Genomic DNA, 17440 nt, shown 5'->3' with positions numbered 1-17440 from the left:
CCATGTCGTTTTATTTCACCCCTCGTAGTGCTTAAACACCTGGTTAACCTACAGCAAAGATGTCATGGCCTGAGTATGGATAAGGGTCCGTGGTGATTCCCAGGTGCTCATGAATGAAGAGACACTTCTCGTAGAGCGGCATGCCGGCCATCCGGCCCACCTGTAGGCCAAGGCGTTGGCATTCACTACCCAGTGGGTCAGGCTTTGCTTATACAGGGGGGCTTCACATGTCTTTCCACCATAACGGATGAACAACTGCTAAACTGATCAAAACGCTGCTGTCCGGGTCACGTAGTACCGTGAAGCACACGCCGGGCATAGCAAGCATCACTTCCTCTGTTCCCCTTCATTGAATGCTGCAGGGTCATCCAAACACTACGTCTGGCCACAGGGTTACTCCTGCATCATCTGGCCACCAGCATATGCATGGCAGGCGTGTATCTAAAGCATGCAGGTCTTCTTACCGAAGTGATTGCCAGGAAGAAGACGGTCATTAGAGAGAAAAATCAATTTCAGATCAGCGCTGGATAAATGTCGGGATTCCCTGTCGCATGAAACCATCGATGAACAGACAGGAACTTGGTGAAAGATTGCCAATGGCGATGTTATTTTTATATTAAAACTGCATCGTCATGTGTCGCGGTCACCATGTGACTTTCTGCTAAGGTCACGGCACGTGTTCGCACGTGCACGGGAAGGTATCCAGGTGTTTAAACGCTCCTTCTGGCAGATGTTCACGGAACCAGTTAGGGTACATACATAACTAGCATTCTGACAAGAATTTCATTTGGGGCGCTAGTGTATTTGTGGTGCCTTTCTCAATTTACCTTAGAGGTTGTACGTATTAGAAATGCACTTGTTTATCTGACATAATATGAGGGAATTTCAAGATTAGTAGGCCTTTTTGAAATACAGCATATCAGTGAAAACAAGAGATTGCTGTGAATCCAGAATGTCAAAGTTAGCCGGAAATACATACGCTGTATGGTTAAAACTACGTGGACACGCGACCATCATACCCAAATGTGCTGGTCGAACATCCTCTTCTAAATGGGAATTAATATGGAGTTGCGTCACGTCATTTGGAACAAGGCTGTGGGGATTCGTGCAGTCAGCCACAAGAGCATTACTGAGGTCAGGGACCGACGTTGAGGGAGAACACCTGGCGAGAACACCTGGCGAGCAGTCAGAGTTCTACTTCATCCCAGTGGTCTTCAGTGGGGTCGAGGTCAGGGCTCTGTGCACGCCACTTCTTCCTCACCGCTCTTTATGGGCCGTGCTTTGTGCACAGAACATTGTCATGTCGGAAAAAAGCCGTAGCCTTGGTTCCAATGAAGGGAAGTCTTCATGCTACAGCCTACAAAGACGTTCTAGATGAGAAAGGCCCACACATGGGTGCGATAACCGGCTGTCCACATACTATTGGCCATATAGTGTATACAATCTAGAGCTGTACTATTTTATACAGCTTTGCGTCAAAAGGACTTCCGAAATGAGATCTCTACAATAGTGGCGCTCCGACTCAACAGGATGTGGCTGCAGGGTGTGATTTTGAACATTTTCATTCTATACTGTCTGAGTATTCTATTCGATTTTATTTGTAAAGAGGTTATAACAATGGACATCGGTACAAAGCAGCTTTACAGAAATCCGAGTATACATTTTTTTAAATTTTTTTTTTATTTTATTCAAATTTATCCCCGATAAGCAAGCGAGAAGCAGCCGTGACGAGGAAAAGAAACCTCGCGAGGAACCAGACTCCATCCTCATCTGGACGACAGCTGGATTGTGAAGTGTTTTAACAGGAACTTTAGTATGAGCATCGTTCGAGTTTTAATTCACGTTTCTCGTGTCAACTGTACGATGTTGGAGACTTGAGTGTGAAATGTTTGGGGTTTTTTTTTTTTTGTTTGTTTTTTCTTCTTGTTTTAAGGCTATCCAAGGAAGAACATCCCCAGCCATCTTGAGCGTGTCTGTGTGGCACCATTAACAGTAAACCCATGGTCTTCTCTAGGCTATTCAGCAGCAGTGAGTGATTTTCCGGTCCATCAGAATGTAGCAGGCAGGTCCAATGTACAGCGCCCTCCGCTACTATTGGCACCCTTGGTAAATATGAACAAAGAAGGCTGTGAAAATGTGTCTTTATTGTTCAATTTTTTGTCCGAAAAAATTCACAAAAACACTCTGCTCTCATGGATATCAGACAATCGCAAACAAAACAGGTTTATCATGAAAGGAAAAAACCTTGTTAAATGTACATGTGCCAGAATTTTTGGCACGCTTTTAGTCAGTACTTTGTGCTACATCTCTTTGCGGAGATGACAGCTCTGAGTCTTCTCCTGTAACGCCTGATGAGGTTGGAGAATACATGGCGAGGGATCTGAGACCGTTCCTCCATACAGAATCTCTGAGGATTCTCGCCTTTTCCTAAATTTTGTTATTGCTTTAAAAGCTGTAATTCTCAATATTCTAAATAAGTATAACTCCTCTTTATTGAGTAGAACACTGTAGGTCCAATACCCAGAACTATATTTTGTATCTTTATTATATTTGGGGTTTGTTTTTTGTTTTTTGTTTTTATTTTATTTCTTCCATTACCTGAATAACTTCTGTCCAGATTTTTTAATTATTATAATTTTACAAGTCTAAAATGAGTGTAATGAGCTTTAAATTCACCGCGGCTTCTCCAGCATCCTGAAGGTAAATGATTGCACTTAGAAGGAATTTCTGGTGTTGTAAAAATATCACATATTAATTTTCCAAGCGTATTTTTTGCCAGTATGGAGATTACGTGGTTCCGAATTGCGCCCGGTTCAGAGATGGGGATTATTAGGGGACCGTGATGGAGAAGGGTCAATGGGGTAATTTCGCCAGGATACTGGGATTAAAGCCCTACTCTTTTACGATAAATATCCTGGGATTTTTAACAAGCACAGAGAGTCAGGAGCTCGGTTTAACGTCTCGTCCGAAAGACTGTTTTTACAGTATAGTGGTCTCAGTCACTATACTGGGGCATTACACCCCACACTGACCACAGTGAGCGCCCCCTGCTGGCCTCACTAATACCACTTCCAGAAGCAACCTTAGTTTTCCCCAGGAGGTCTCCCATCCAGGTACTGGCCAAGCTCAACCCTGCTTAGCATTAGCAGGAAACCAGGTGAGAACGGCAGGGAGATTGGTTCCATTGAATATCATATTTCTTTTTAAAATCCTTTTGTAGTTTTCCCCCCAATTTCCCTAGCGTCCGTCTTACTAAAATTTCATTAACAGCCTGACGAATCTCCATATAACTCGTATCTCTTCTAACACCGAGGGTAATGACGTTTCTACACGTGTTAAAAACAAGGTCACATCATCCGCATACAATGCAAGTTCCTCGTCTTCAATTATAAGACCATTTATTAAAGAGTTCATTCGTATATTCTGTGCGAAGGGCGCTAGGCATAAAGCAAATATCTGAGGAGACCAGGGATCTCCCTTCATTTAAAACCATACGCTTCACACGTTTCAAAAACGAAGGGCTAAAGACCTTTCATAAGCTTTTTCAGCGGCTAATGTCATCATTAACGTTGTGTTTTTTAGTTTTAGTCGCATAATCAAAGGAATAACGTTGCAAATAATTGTTGACAATGATTTATCCATGTTGGAAGCGATAGGTGTGCTATATACATGTAGCTGCCCTATGAGTGGTTCATAAACAGTTCCTGGAAAAAATGGCTCTGCCGGAGATTTTCTGTTCTTTACTGATTCACTTTAATGAGGTTTATTCAACCACACTTGACAGCGTTGCCACTTGGGTTAGACTTTAGTCTGTGGACACCCTGCTACCTATCTGAATTACAAATAAGTTCAGTTTGGGGGGGGGGTGGTTGGGGGCAAGATCTGCTAGTTAGATTGGACTACTGATTGGAAGGTTGACGGTTTAAATCCCAGCACTGCCCGGCTGCCAACTGCTCAGTTGTACAAATTACAGTAAATAAATGCATCATGGATGAGCACTGGCATTTTTTTTTTACTTTAATCAGGGAGTGTGTTAACAGAACATTTCTGGTAATGTAGTAGAGGTGTGGCCTTGCAGCTCTGAGGTCATGGGTTTGTGTTTGAGCTTAGGTGAGCATGTGGAGTTAATTACACTCTTCCCAAATTTCCCCTCCAGGATAAATCCATCCATCCATCCATCCATCAGTGCCAGACTATTTCCAAAAATGTACCACGCATTGCATGTTTAATTGGGTAAAGGTCTGGTGATTGACTTGTCCAGGCTAAAACCTTCCACTTTCCCCCCTGATGAAGTGCTTTCATTGTGTTGGCAGCGTGTTTTGGGTTGTCGTCTTGGTGCAAGACGAACTTCCTCCCAATTAAATTGGATGCATTTCTCTGTAAACTAGCAAGACAGAATCTTTCTATAGACTTCTGGATTCATTCTGCTGCTAACATCATGACTTGCATCGTTAATACACGACGTTCCAGGAACAGCCGTGCAAGCCGAAGGCATGACACTACCTCCACCGCGCTCGACCGATGAGCCTGTATGTTTTGGATCACGAGCAGATCCTTTTTCTCCACGCTTTGGCTTTTCCGTCGCTTTGGTAGAGATTTCGAAACATCTGTAGCTCATCTCTGTATTTCTCCGAATTCCGATCTGGCTTTCTGATTCTTACTGCTCATGAGTGGTCTGCATCTTGTGAAAATTCTTCTGTATTTCTCCTCAAACTGTCGATTGTGATACTTTCACCACTACTCCATGGAAGTTTTTTGGTGATGTCACTGTTGCACTGTTGTTTCGGGGGATTTCTTCACAGCTTTCACAGATATAACAGTTCGATATCTGTTTGTTAGTACACCAGTGGGTTCCTGATTTGGGACTTTATTGATCCTGAAGGGGAAATTTTGCTTTAAAATATATATATATATATATATATATATATATATATATATATATATATATATATATATATATATATATATATATATATATATATAACTGACTTCACAACCTCAGAGCTGTAAATCTGCAACTGTACCACTGAACCAGCCATTTTCCTGGAGTGAAGCTAAACTCTCAATCCCGACTGTGAAGAGTAGCAGACAGAAAACCTTCCATTTTGTAAACATTTTTGGAATAACCACATTTTTAAATATGCCAGCATGTATTCTTTGTATAATACAATGAATGTAATAATTGCATACGTCACATTTCGGTATTAAAACGTCTCTGTGTAGGTGTGTCACATGCCGCTTTGTGAAGCCAGGCCTGTTTGATTTGGACAAGGTATGAATATTTCATGCCGTGGTTTCAGAACGTTACATACAGGTTTTAGACCCAGCAAATTTAACATACGAAAGAAATTAGTCAAGATAAACATTGGTACACAGGATAAGTGGCAAGTCAAAAAAATGCTAAACTGGCTTGTTTAACAAAACAAAAACAAAAAACAAAAAAAAGGCGTCTACGACTAGTTCTTCACTTTTTAAAGCATTTACAAAAACAGTCCTTTTTTTTTTTTATAAACAACCGAAAAAGAAGAGATCACTTTTCTTCAGGACGGAGTTCAGATTTCCACGTCACTCTCCTTGTCATTGTCATGGTCGCCATCGTAAAATTCATTTGATGCCTCAGGCCTGTTGATCAAACCAAAAGAGAAGTCTGAGGAGTAATCGCTGTTCATATACTTATTGATACAGTTCATACAATTAACATCAGATGGTGAAAAGAATATATATATATATATATATATATAAAATCAACATTAACACGTTACAAATAATGAAATCGCTTCATTTAAAGTGCACCTGTTATGGTTTTTCAAATATTCCCTTTCATGTAGTGTGTTATATACGTAGCCGTTTGTGAATGTAAAAAGTCTGCAACGTTTCAAAAATCAAAGCGCACGACAAACGGAGTTATCGACTCCTACAAGAAGGAATCGATTCTGAAGCGCTGAATCGACTCGTTAGTGATTCCAGACTTTACTTCCTGTACTAACCTACGTAGGTTTGTAACAAGCCTCTGGTCTTCATCGGCTGCTCGCTGACGGACGGAGCTGAAACTCGTTACGGTAGTGGGCGTTTCCTTTTTGAAATGACAATGGTAGACCAATCGGAGCAGAGTGTGCTCTCTGAAAGGAGGCGTTTCGAGCGGATCCTTTAGAACGGATCATTTAACGAGTCGTTTGTGACACTGAGGGGAAAAAAGGCGATGCTGCAATTATGAGCAAATGAAAGCGTTTTTTGACCTCGGATGCGTGTAAATCTATCGCACGAGACCTTTAAAACAAAATTAGGCGCGTTTCAAAACCATAATAGGTGCGCTTTAACGTCAGGTTTTCTAGCTAAATGCATAAAGCTAATTGTTTCCAGGCTGAAATACAGGTGTTTTATTAATGATTTATTTGATGAATCAATCCATCGATATTATGAATATTGCTCTAGCTATTAAGCCAGATTTTGTTTGCAGCAAGCAACATCGTGGTCTCTAAACTGACTCGAACACCACCACGCTGCTTACACGCAGCCTATCGTTTAAAATGAATCCACAGCCATTTGCGGTACTGCGATTTCAGTTTAAAGTCGATTAACTGTACAGCCTTACCATCCTGGGAGAGCTAGCTAATGGGTAAGAATTGACCAAAGGACCAAATTGGGAGAAAAGCCAGTTATTAGTCAGCTAATATACAGTGAATATACATGGATTATATAGAAATTGTTAGAGGAGTAAGAACTAACCTGGAATAGTTCTCTTCTGAACCTCTCTCATCAGGATCAGCATCATCTGTGCGCTCATAACTCAGCAGATCCGAGGGAACGTCATGGATCTGAACACTAGGTGCATGGTTCAGCATTTTTAAGTTCTCAAAGACAGTCTGACGAATTTGTTCCAAGTACTGTTAAAAATAAAAAAAACAAACCATAACAAAACACCACTGTGATTTCCATCAAACTACATGATAAGATTTTATTCCAGTACTAATGACTAGAATTCTAAAATTATGCCATACCTGTCTGGAGTTCTGGTTCTCGATCCTAGTGCTAACATCTGGATGAAGTGTAAAATCAGGAGCGAAATACTCAAAGTATTCTGTATTAACAAACAAGCGTTGGAAGGTACAACGTTAGAAAACGCTTATAGGATACAGGATCAAATTTCAGTTTCTAAAGACACTTAAAAAATAAAAATGTACAGTGCTGTGAAAAAGGATTTGTAACGGATTCAAATTAGAATCGAGTTGTAGAGTCCAGATGTTTTGGCGAATCAACAGTTTTAGTATCATTTTGTCAGCAAACTCTACTGGCTAGATTTCATATTTGATGCTGATCGGATGAACAGCCTAGGGATTGGAAGTTATATATGTTTTTAAGAAAATTAAAGGTGGCAGAAATTATATCAGCCAAAAGTAATTAAACAATATGGGAAAAAAGATGCAGGAGCACTCAGGAATTCGGCTGTTAGAACAAGCTTTACTCTATTCCCTACAGTTTGGAAGATATAAACCAAAAGGTAAATTGATTTAGTATAGTGCCCCCTTCTGGTGGGTAAGGGTCATTCATTTGCCTGAGTAGGGAGTGGGATATGGGACCTACAGGGGTGTGACAAAAGTATTTGCTGATTTCTTCTGTTTTGGTGTAGATCTCATACTAAACAGTTTTATATCTTCAAAAAAAATACAACATAAAACAAAGGCAACCTGAGTAAACACACAATACAGTTTTTCTTTATTTTATTGAAGCAAAAAAAAAAAAAGTTACCCAACACCTGTCACCAAAGTGAAAAACGAATTGCCCCGTTAAACTTAAAATCTGTTTGCGCCATCTTTAGCAGCAATAACCGCAACCAAACGCTTCCGATAACTGGAGATCAGTCTTTCACTTACTTCTAGGACTAGGATTTACTCCTGTGCTTTGGATCACTGACTTGCTGCATAATCCAGTCGCGCTCTATTTTCAATTTACGGACTGAAGACCGGACATTCTCCTTTAGGACTTTCTGGTAGAGAACAGAATTCATGTTTCCCTCGATTAGTGCAAGTTCCCCAGGCCCTGAAGCAGAAACGCATCCCCACACCATCACACTTCCACCACCATGCTGGACCATAGGCATGATTTTTTTTTCTGTGTTTGGTTTACGCCAGATGTAACGGGACCCCTGTCTTCCAAACAGTTTCACTTTCGACTCATCAGTCCACAGAACATTCTCCCAAAAGGTTTGAGGATCACCAAGGTGTGTTTTGGCAAAATTCAGACGAGCCTTAATGTTCTCCTGGGTCAGCGGTCGTTTTCACCTCACCACTCTTCCACGGAGGCCATTTTTGCCCGGTGTCTTTCTGAGAGTGGAGTCATGAACCTTTTATTGACCTTTATTGATACAAGAGAGGCCTGTAGTTCCTTTGATGTTATCTTTGGATCTTTTGTGACTTCCTAAGTGAGTCGTCACTGTGCTCTTGTACACCTCAATAGTAAAGAGAACACCAGACACTAGATAGGAGAGCGGTATAAATAAGACCGGTTCCACCTGCACTCCCTACGCAGGTTCTAATCACTGGAACCCGATCCTGAACACCTGAATCTAATTTTATGGATTTGAAGGTGTGTTAAATGTAGGGGTGTACTTACTTTTTCCATGTGACTGATCGGTTTTGTTTTGTTCATTTGAATTGTGAAAATTCCTACAAAATTTCAATTTGATCGAGGGTATCAACGTTATTAATAGGCACCGTTTCAAAGAAGATCAAATGTTCGCTTGTCCAAATATGCCCCCCCCCCCCCAATGACTGTAACTGGGACGAACTTCATCAAGCAGCAAGATGATGACCCAAAATACACCGCCAACACAACAAAGGACTTCAACATGGCGGGGAAAGTGAAAGGTTTTAGACTGGTCAAGTCAATCTTCAGACCTTAACCCGACTGATCATGCATTTCACCTCCTGAAGACCTCTCCTAAAAAAAAAAAAATGGGTGGTCTGCCACCAAATATGCCACGTTCTAAATTATTTAACATGCGATCTGCACAGTGACCATATTTCTTGTAATGCATTCAGATGGGCTTCAGAGATGATCTCTAAAGCCCTTTGGAAGGGATAATGCGGTTATCGAATACGCAGCCTTGGGAGTACACAAAACGATGACACAAAACAAAAAGGTTTAAAGGTAAAATGCAGCTAAAAATACACTTACCACTATAAGGCAGCTCATCACTAATGGACTCTTCGACTAGCAAAGAAGTTTCATATGTCCTTAAGCCAAACGACAGAGATACTGAATTATTAAAAATGACCCATACTGAAACAAGAACATGTATTATGTGGGTTCTATTTTATCCCTCTAAATTGCCCGGGGCAGTGAAAATCATCTGGATACCTTCTTGTGCGCAAGACGTTCAACAAAGTCACAAATGATTGTATATAATTTAAAATATCAAATTAGATCATTTCTTTTCACCTCATATGCACGTCAGACATCATGTGCACCTTGGAGCCATCTGCATAGCAGGTTGAGAATTTGAGAGGAGCACAGTTCCTTCAAAGATGCCAACAGACCCCCTATTATCTACGGTCACTAATTCACGGTCGCAGTGAGCATCTAATTGCTTTGAGCCTTTTCGGAGCTCTGTGGGTACGAGCTCGAGCCGGGGACCAGATTGGCATCCTGGCCATGTTAGCTATCTCAATTTATATAATCGATAATCTAGTGACGAACTGTTCTACCGATGAAGTTTTTCTCACCTCTGTCTATGACCTGCAGGCCTATAAATGAATACCACTAACATGGGTGAGTGGTTCTCCCTTCCATACTGCACTCTGAGAAAGTTTGATGGACTCCACTTGTATACGTGAGGTAGAAGTTGCTTTTCTGTCCGTTTCCCCATATCTCAGCCAAGTGAGGTCTCCCTCAGTGCTACAGAATCCTGACTTTTGGTAGGAACGAAGCATGCTTGCTAACAACACACTGGGGTCGGAGACAAGTTTTCTCCATTAACTACCATTTCTTGCCACCGAGGAATCCCCCCGCCGCCGAAGTATATACAGCTTCGGCTCTGCGTGACTAACAAGCCATACTTCAGGATCCTCACGACTCATGCAGTCAAGTGTCTAAATTCCATGGAAGGCAAGGATGAAAACCAGTCGAGTCTTCTACCTTGGCATATATGAGCAGACTCCAGTTCGGACGCCTCCTGTGCTGCCTGGCAGATTTAGATCAATCTGAATTGATCAATCAAGCTCATGCAAGCCTGAAATGGGGTCATGTACCCAGCAGGTCTCCCATTTATCCCGTGGGCCGGGGTCCAAACAGCACCCTCCGTGACTACACAGACCCACGGAGCCTGCTCTAGACACATGAGTCCCAGAGTTATGGAACAGCTGTCCAATTAGTGTTGGGGACTCAGAATGTTCAGATCTCAGTGTTTAAGTCTAGGCTGAAAACATTTGTTCAGTCAAGCCTTTTGTTAATAGTTTTTTTTCTTACGTAAAGGAGCAGATCTCGAGGGTTCACAGCCAGAGAGTGTTTATGGTGAACTTGGATATTTGGAGGCTATTGTAGTAATAAAATGAACTATTACTATTAGTAGTAATTATTTCAAATACATCATACGCTCACTTTGTGACCCTTTTGAAGGTCTCAACATGCATGTGCACACACAAGAACGTGTCCAGGTGACCTATTGCCTGTGGTGGTTATCCGGTGTCCATAGAGCCATAGTTACGTTCATAACTACTGCAGATTAATGTCACAGCTACAAGAGGCAAGTAACACATTTACATTTACATTACATTTACGCCATTTGGCAGATGCCCTTATCCACATTTATCTCATTTATACAACTGAACAATTGAGGGTAAGGGTTAAGGGCCTTGCCCAAGGGCCCAACAGTGCTATCTTGGCAGTGCTAGGGCTTAAACTCCTGACATTCTGATCAGTAAAACCCAGAGCCTTTAACCACTGAGCCACCACTGCCCCAGACATTCAAGAACAACTCAGGGCTTACACTACACCACTGGGGGCAGTGGTGGCTTGACGGTTAAGGCTCTGGGTTACTGATCGGAAGGTCGGGGATTCAAGCCCCAGCACTGCCAAGCTGCCACTGTTGGGCCCTTGAGCAAGGCTCTTAACCCTCTCTGCTCCAGGGGGCGCTGTATCATGGCCGACCCTGCGCTCTGACCCCAACCTCCTGACATAAATAGGATAAAATAGGATAGCTAAACAGGTGTACTGACATACTATTGTAGTTTGTTTTAATCCCAGTACCTAATGTCTATTTCTCACAATCCGTATTGCTTATTAGTTGTAAATGTGCGTTAAACCGTTTTCCTTCAGATTTTCAAAATCAGTTTAATTGAAGTGTAATTAATTATACCATACAGTCAGTCACCGAGGCTACTTATGTCACATGGTGCTGATTAAACGTTACCCATCAGCAAGATGCGGAGTGTGTGTTTAAACAGTGGCGTATGAACAGACACGTTTCTTACACAAAGTGTATTTAACCCACCAACATCTAGCCACGTTGCGCACAGTGTATCCTCCTCCTCCCAGCACAAGTAGAGGGATCTTGAAACTTTTCACAAACTCCACACATTCCCTGATGGAAAAATAAAACACTTTCACTACAGAAAAACAAGCGTATACAAGATAATTAAATGTGGATAAAGTACAACAGACTTTATTATTATTATTATTATTATTATTATTAATGTGCTATTTATTGCTACAGCCAGCAGAAAGAGTTGTTTTTGGGTCATATCATTCAGCTTCCTTGAGCGGGACATGAATCGCCGTGATTGCATGCGTGTGTGTGTGTGTGGCGGCCTGGGAAAATCCTTCTCGTTTTTATTTTATTTTATAATACACAAACACACATTTGAAAATGTTTCCCATCTGCATATAACTTTAGATCTGATCCCTTAAAAGTGAAGTGGGGGCGTGGTTTCGGGGAGGGGGATGGCATTTAAAGAGCCCGTTCTGACTCTATCGAAGACGCCCTTCCTACCTGTACGTTTGCAACCACTGTATGGAGAAACATCAATGTACTTTTTTGTAAAGGGTTATCCGTTTAGATCAGTCGCTAACCAATCGTCCATATCCCCTCGCTTGACTGATCACTGTTCGTAGGCGAGGAAATAATCGCCGACTGATCCGGCGAGTTCTGCTGGTTAATTAAAGTCTTTCCGTGAGGATATTTTTAACATTTTAAAGCTTTCTTTTCTGTCATCCGTACAGCGTGTGCTGGCCCAGGTGCATTTTGTGATCTAATTACAAACTGCACTGATTAGGCTCGTGTCCGTTGCACTATCGCATGTATTTATTGATTTTTATTTGCTCGTGCGTAGGAATTTATTGTTATTTGGCAGGATTTTCTATGCTTTTATCAGACTTTATCAATGTACTGTATTATCTTCTTACCCATGACCTCGTATACTGAGATTAAAGCACCCGAGTCTGTCACAGCCCAGCGAGTCTGCTCCACACTACAAACAATGTACTGAGTATATGAGAATTTGCAAAGAAGAATATTACTTTAAACAATAATCAAACATCTTTAAAGCATGGAAAATATACATATCTATATATATATATTTTTTAATTATTATTATTATTTACCTGAAGCACAATACAGGTCGGCTGGTAGAAGTCCACCACTTGCTTGATCACTGGCTGAAACAATTGTCTGTAACCTAAAAACGTTAGAAGACGACTCTTAAAATTAAGATCACATTAATGTGATTAGTAAAATACTAAAGAAACACTACGTCTTAATATACAAAACTGGCAATTAGAAAACTGGACGTCCTTTAGTCTGTAGGGGCGGTGCACCAAATTTTTATTGGAAAGTGCAGTTACGCTTAATGTTTTCAAGTTTAAATGTGTGTCACTCACTTTGGTCATCGATCCCATCACGCAGAGGCACATTCAGGCAGTAGTAGCGGCCACTCTCAGCCCCAACTTCATACATGTCACCTGGATGGCATTTCACAAGAATTAATAACAACATTTTAGTCATTACTGCAGAGGATATTAAGCACCATTTATACTTTTTGCCGTTGTCATATTCACGCAATTTTCATATCACGCCTTGATTGGGGCACCACAATATCCAGGATACTTACGAATGCAATTAAACGTAACAAAAATCGCTGAAATTAAGCCAAATCAAGCAAACGCTGCAATTTTCAGGGGTGGAGCTTGGAAGTTTTCAAAATTACCGCCAGGACGCGTCACGTGACGTCATCACGACGCGCATTCAGCCAAAGCCCTTTCCGATTCATGCGCGTCAATACATGAATACAGCGAAAACGTCTCATTTGCCAACAATCATCACTGCGAAACAATTTTGTGCAATTGCAATTTCGCCAATTCAAATCGTGTTCATTCAAATTTGGCAATCCAGAAACACCTCTGCGAGCTCCTAGATGGACTGAAAAGATGTACATGGACACTGCAGGGACACGCGAAGCGGCAAAAGTCTGCGTATTCGATTTCGTTTACATTTCACACTCACCTGTTCCTGGAAAAAAATAGTTTCCATATTTATGGAAGGACACGGTCATGACTCGATCTGTAAGATAAAATGCTTCCTGCACCCCGTCACCGTGATGAATGTCAATGTCGATGTAGAGCACGCGTGGATGGTACCTGTTGGTATTTGAGCACAGGTGGAGGATTAGCAGACGTAAAGAATTTTAAATTGTGCATGAGATAAGAATACACGGCGCCGTTTCTGTAACTCCTATTACGAAGTAACGTACTTAGCGACAAAACTCTGCACTTACTTAAGCAGTTCAAGTATACTAATGACAATGTCGTTCACGTAGCAAAATCCGGAAGCCTGAAACGACAGAAAACGATTAGTTAAGTAACTTGAACCGATCTTGAACTGCAATCTGCAGAAACGGGTTGATTTATAAGCAAACAGCGGGGAAAATAACCTGCAGTCCTGTACATTGCACGTAATAATGAACCGTCTACAACAGTTGTTGTAGATATAGTATACAGTAACGGGCTATCAACCGATAGTTTTTAACATCAATACTGAATGAAAACATAGCACTCAAAGTAAAATATTGCTGAACTTTATTACGGAAATAAACTCGTATAAACTAATTATTGAAATAAAACAAACATACACATCAAAACTTAACCAAAAAGTAACACTCCTAATAACTGCTTTTCTTTGTCGAAGCTACTTGATTGGTTTCTAAGCTAATCCAGTTGGTTGCTACAAGAAAAAGTACTTGGTGTTTATAAGACAAGAATACTCTCAAGACGGTTGGAGGTATGATTGGAGGTACGGTTGCAGGTACAATTAGCGGTACGGTTGGCGGTATGATTGGAGGTACGGTTGGAGGTACGATTAGCTGTACGGTTGGCGGCACGATTGGGGGTACAGTTCGAGTTACGATTAGCGGTCCAGTTGGAGGTACGGTTGGGGGTATGATTAGGGTACGGTGGGAGGTACGATTAGCGGTACGGTTGGAGGTACAATTAGCGGTATGATTGGAGGTACGGTTGGAGGTATGATTAGCGGTATGATTGGAGGTATGATTAGCGGTACAGTTGGAGGTACAATTAGCGGTATGATTGGAGGTACGGTTGGAAGTATGATTAGCGGTATGATTGGAGGTACGGTTGGAGGTACAATTAGCGGTATGATTGGAGGTACGGTTGGAGGTATGATTAGCGGTATGATTGGAGGTATGATTAGCGGTACAGTTGGAGGTACAATTAGCGGTACAGTTGGAGGTACAGTTGGAGGTACGATTAGCGGTACAGTTGGAGGTATGATTAGCGGTACAGTTGGGGGTACAGTTGGAGGTACGATTAGCGGTACAGTTGGAAGTATGATTAGCGGTACAGTTGGAGGTACAATTAGCGGTACAGTTGGAGGTACAGTTGGAGGTACGATTAGCGGTACAGTTGGAGGTATGATTAGCGGTACAGTTGGGGGTACGGTTGGAGGTAATGCTGCTTTTTGTTTGCAGCATGTGAATGCAAACGTATCCTATAAAAAAAAATCCAAAATAAAGAAGCACCATTACCTTATTTTCAGCTACAGTGCTTGTTCGTACAGCAAAGCTTAATTTAACGTCAATGTCCGAATACGCATAGAGGGCCATACTTGGCTACATCCTTAAAACCTTACCTCAAACTTTTTTGCATGGTGTAGTCCTCCAGCCCAGTTGATAGCAATGTCACAAATCTAGAAATCATTTCGTTAAAATGTTATTCATTTTCAGACTGACTAACTGAAGAAAAAAACACAACATTGTATAACTTGAAAAGAAAAAAAATTAAATATCAATGTGAGATATACAATAAAAATGAATCGAACCTTATGGTTCAACTGAGTTGCTCCTTGTAACGACGCACCAGTGTATCTGGAGCAAAACTCAAACAGTCCTGGAAAGACAGGACTACAACCCAGACAACAAAACGTTATCCACGCAGACACGGAACACCAAAACGAACTTCTTTTGAGGCAGACTTTCACCGCATGCTACAAACATAATACAATACAAGACTAACTGAATCAGACCTACCAATCATCTCCTACATTAAAGGTGTTAAGGCTCTTTGTGAAGCCCTGCATGTTGTTCGGGCTGACCTTCTGCAAAAAATCTATGTAGTCTTCTGAATGAAAACGACACATATCATGCTGTGATGCCTTGTACGGTTTGAAAACCTGTCAAAAGAATTTTATAATATTTGTACTTCTTAATAAATGTACACGGTATATTTTGCAGTGAGAATATCGTTATAATAATAATAATAATAATAAAAAGGTACAAATACATTTGCTATACCATCATTTTCTTGTACAGGCCATAATGCAAGACAAGACTGTGAGTTAGGGACAACCGATGGGGCTTCATTGGGTGTCCAGCACCTAGTTAAAGGGAGGAAATCGTACTCGTGTAATAACATATTAATGAATTTTATAATTTACACAACCTATACAGTCAGGTCCTTACATATCTGATCACTGACAAAGCCATTGTTATTGTAGCTGTCTACCACAGTCTATTGGATTGAAATGAAGTAATGCATATGAACTCAAAGTGCAGAACATTTTATAGAACAGCAACTAACTTATCATGGATTTATGTATTTAAAATATTCAGGTAATACGTACTTTAAAAAAAAATTAAAAATAAAAAACACACAATGTTCCATGCCGTCTTTTAACAGCGTCTTCTTGAGCTATTACTGAGTCTGGCAATAATTCCGTTTCAGGTCGCAGTGTAACTAACTAATTATAACGCTTTTGCTAGTGTTGCTTTTGCTCACAAAAGAAAGAACCTTACCATAGTGAAAGTTTCCAACATCTGGATCATAAAAATACGCCGTCCGGTTCGTCATTTTAGCACTTAACCTGGATGCATGCAAAATTTCAAAACAAATTCGGTCAATTTTGTTCCGGTTGGACGGCGCAGCTTTAACTCGTCACGAGGAGAGATTTACGTCATCAGTAGAGGACGGAAGCAGCGCCGTTGAAAAAGAGATACTGAAACCGTTCCCTGTATTAGATATATGATTGATTTTATATATATATATATATATATATATATATATATATATATATATATATATATATATATATATATATGAGATGCAGAATTTTGATTTTACGGTTTTATAGATTCATTGTTTTTGTATGACTTTGTATTCCCCTACTGTTATTTCATTAATAATAATTTAAAATAATAATAATAATAATAATAATAATAATAATAATAATAATAATAATTATCGTTCCGTATCTCCTATGTAGTATAGGGTGTCGGACATTTTGTAATGGTGTCCGACTTCTGAGTTCGAATAGTCCGAACAACTTCATTCCCTACATTCGTTCACTCGTTTATACCCACAATGCACTCTGAGGTACTGTTTCCCATAATCCAACGCGAGACGGCGATAGAACGCGAAAGAAAAATAAACATGGCGGACGGGAATTAATGAAATTATTTTCAGCCACTTAGTTTGCTGTTTAACTTAACTTTTAAATTAACAATTGTACACATCAAATGATAATTTGATGGATTGTTCACACTTATTAGTTAAAACGTGTATGTACAGTATTAGAAAATAATGTATTGGTGACTTTTTAATTAAGTTAAGGACGGATGGGGGAAATACCGTAAATATAGTTCTAGGAGTTGGAAGGATCCAGTCATCAGTTATTTAGTTAACGGCTGGATGTATTTTGTCTAATGTCTTCTTAGCGATAGATGGCATCTTCGAGCTAACAAAGCACGCCTTAAAGTTATTATTCTTTCTGAAATGTGCCTTTTTCTTCTCCTCAGGAAAAAGAAATTTCGCCAAAACCAAAACTTATGGAAGGCCTAAGAGGTCATGCATTATTAAAAAAAAATTCTGTTGTTTTTTCGTGATCACGACTTAATTTTCTCGCGATCACGACATAACAAAAGTTGTTTTCTCGGGATCT

General features: G+C 40.5%; 1 protein-coding gene across 2 annotated transcripts; it reads right to left on the bottom strand.

Moving 5' to 3' along the window:
* Nucleotides 1-5468: 5468 nt before the first annotated feature.
* On the bottom strand, nucleotides 5469-16488 carry hdac3 (histone deacetylase 3). Of its 2 annotated transcripts, XM_053631304.1 has the most exons (15): nucleotides 16299-16484; nucleotides 15798-15880; nucleotides 15534-15676; nucleotides 15326-15407; nucleotides 15137-15193; nucleotides 13767-13822; nucleotides 13496-13629; nucleotides 12874-12954; nucleotides 12598-12671; nucleotides 12400-12464; nucleotides 11489-11578; nucleotides 9175-9233; nucleotides 6999-7078; nucleotides 6727-6884; nucleotides 5469-5622 (listed from the first exon to the last, which is right to left on the bottom strand). In XM_053631304.1, the coding sequence occupies exons 1-15, from the start codon at nucleotides 16351-16353 to the stop codon at nucleotides 5553-5555; spliced, it is 1287 nt and encodes a 428-aa protein (XP_053487279.1). In that variant the 5' UTR covers nucleotides 16354-16484; the 3' UTR covers nucleotides 5469-5552. The 2 variants fall into 2 exon arrangements, with proteins under 2 accessions (XP_053487279.1, XP_053487280.1); XM_053631305.1 differs by lacking the exons at nucleotides 5469-5622; nucleotides 6727-6884; nucleotides 6999-7078 and adding an exon at nucleotides 7697-8937 and having other exon boundaries at nucleotides 16299-16488.
* Between the last annotated feature and the right edge of the window lie 952 nt (nucleotides 16489-17440).

Source organism: Ictalurus furcatus, chromosome 8, assembly GCF_023375685.1.
Source record: "Ictalurus furcatus strain D&B chromosome 8, Billie_1.0, whole genome shotgun sequence".
Taxonomy (NCBI): Eukaryota; Metazoa; Chordata; class Actinopteri; order Siluriformes; family Ictaluridae; genus Ictalurus; species Ictalurus furcatus.
This window is presented reverse-complemented; position numbering and strand designations above follow the sequence as displayed.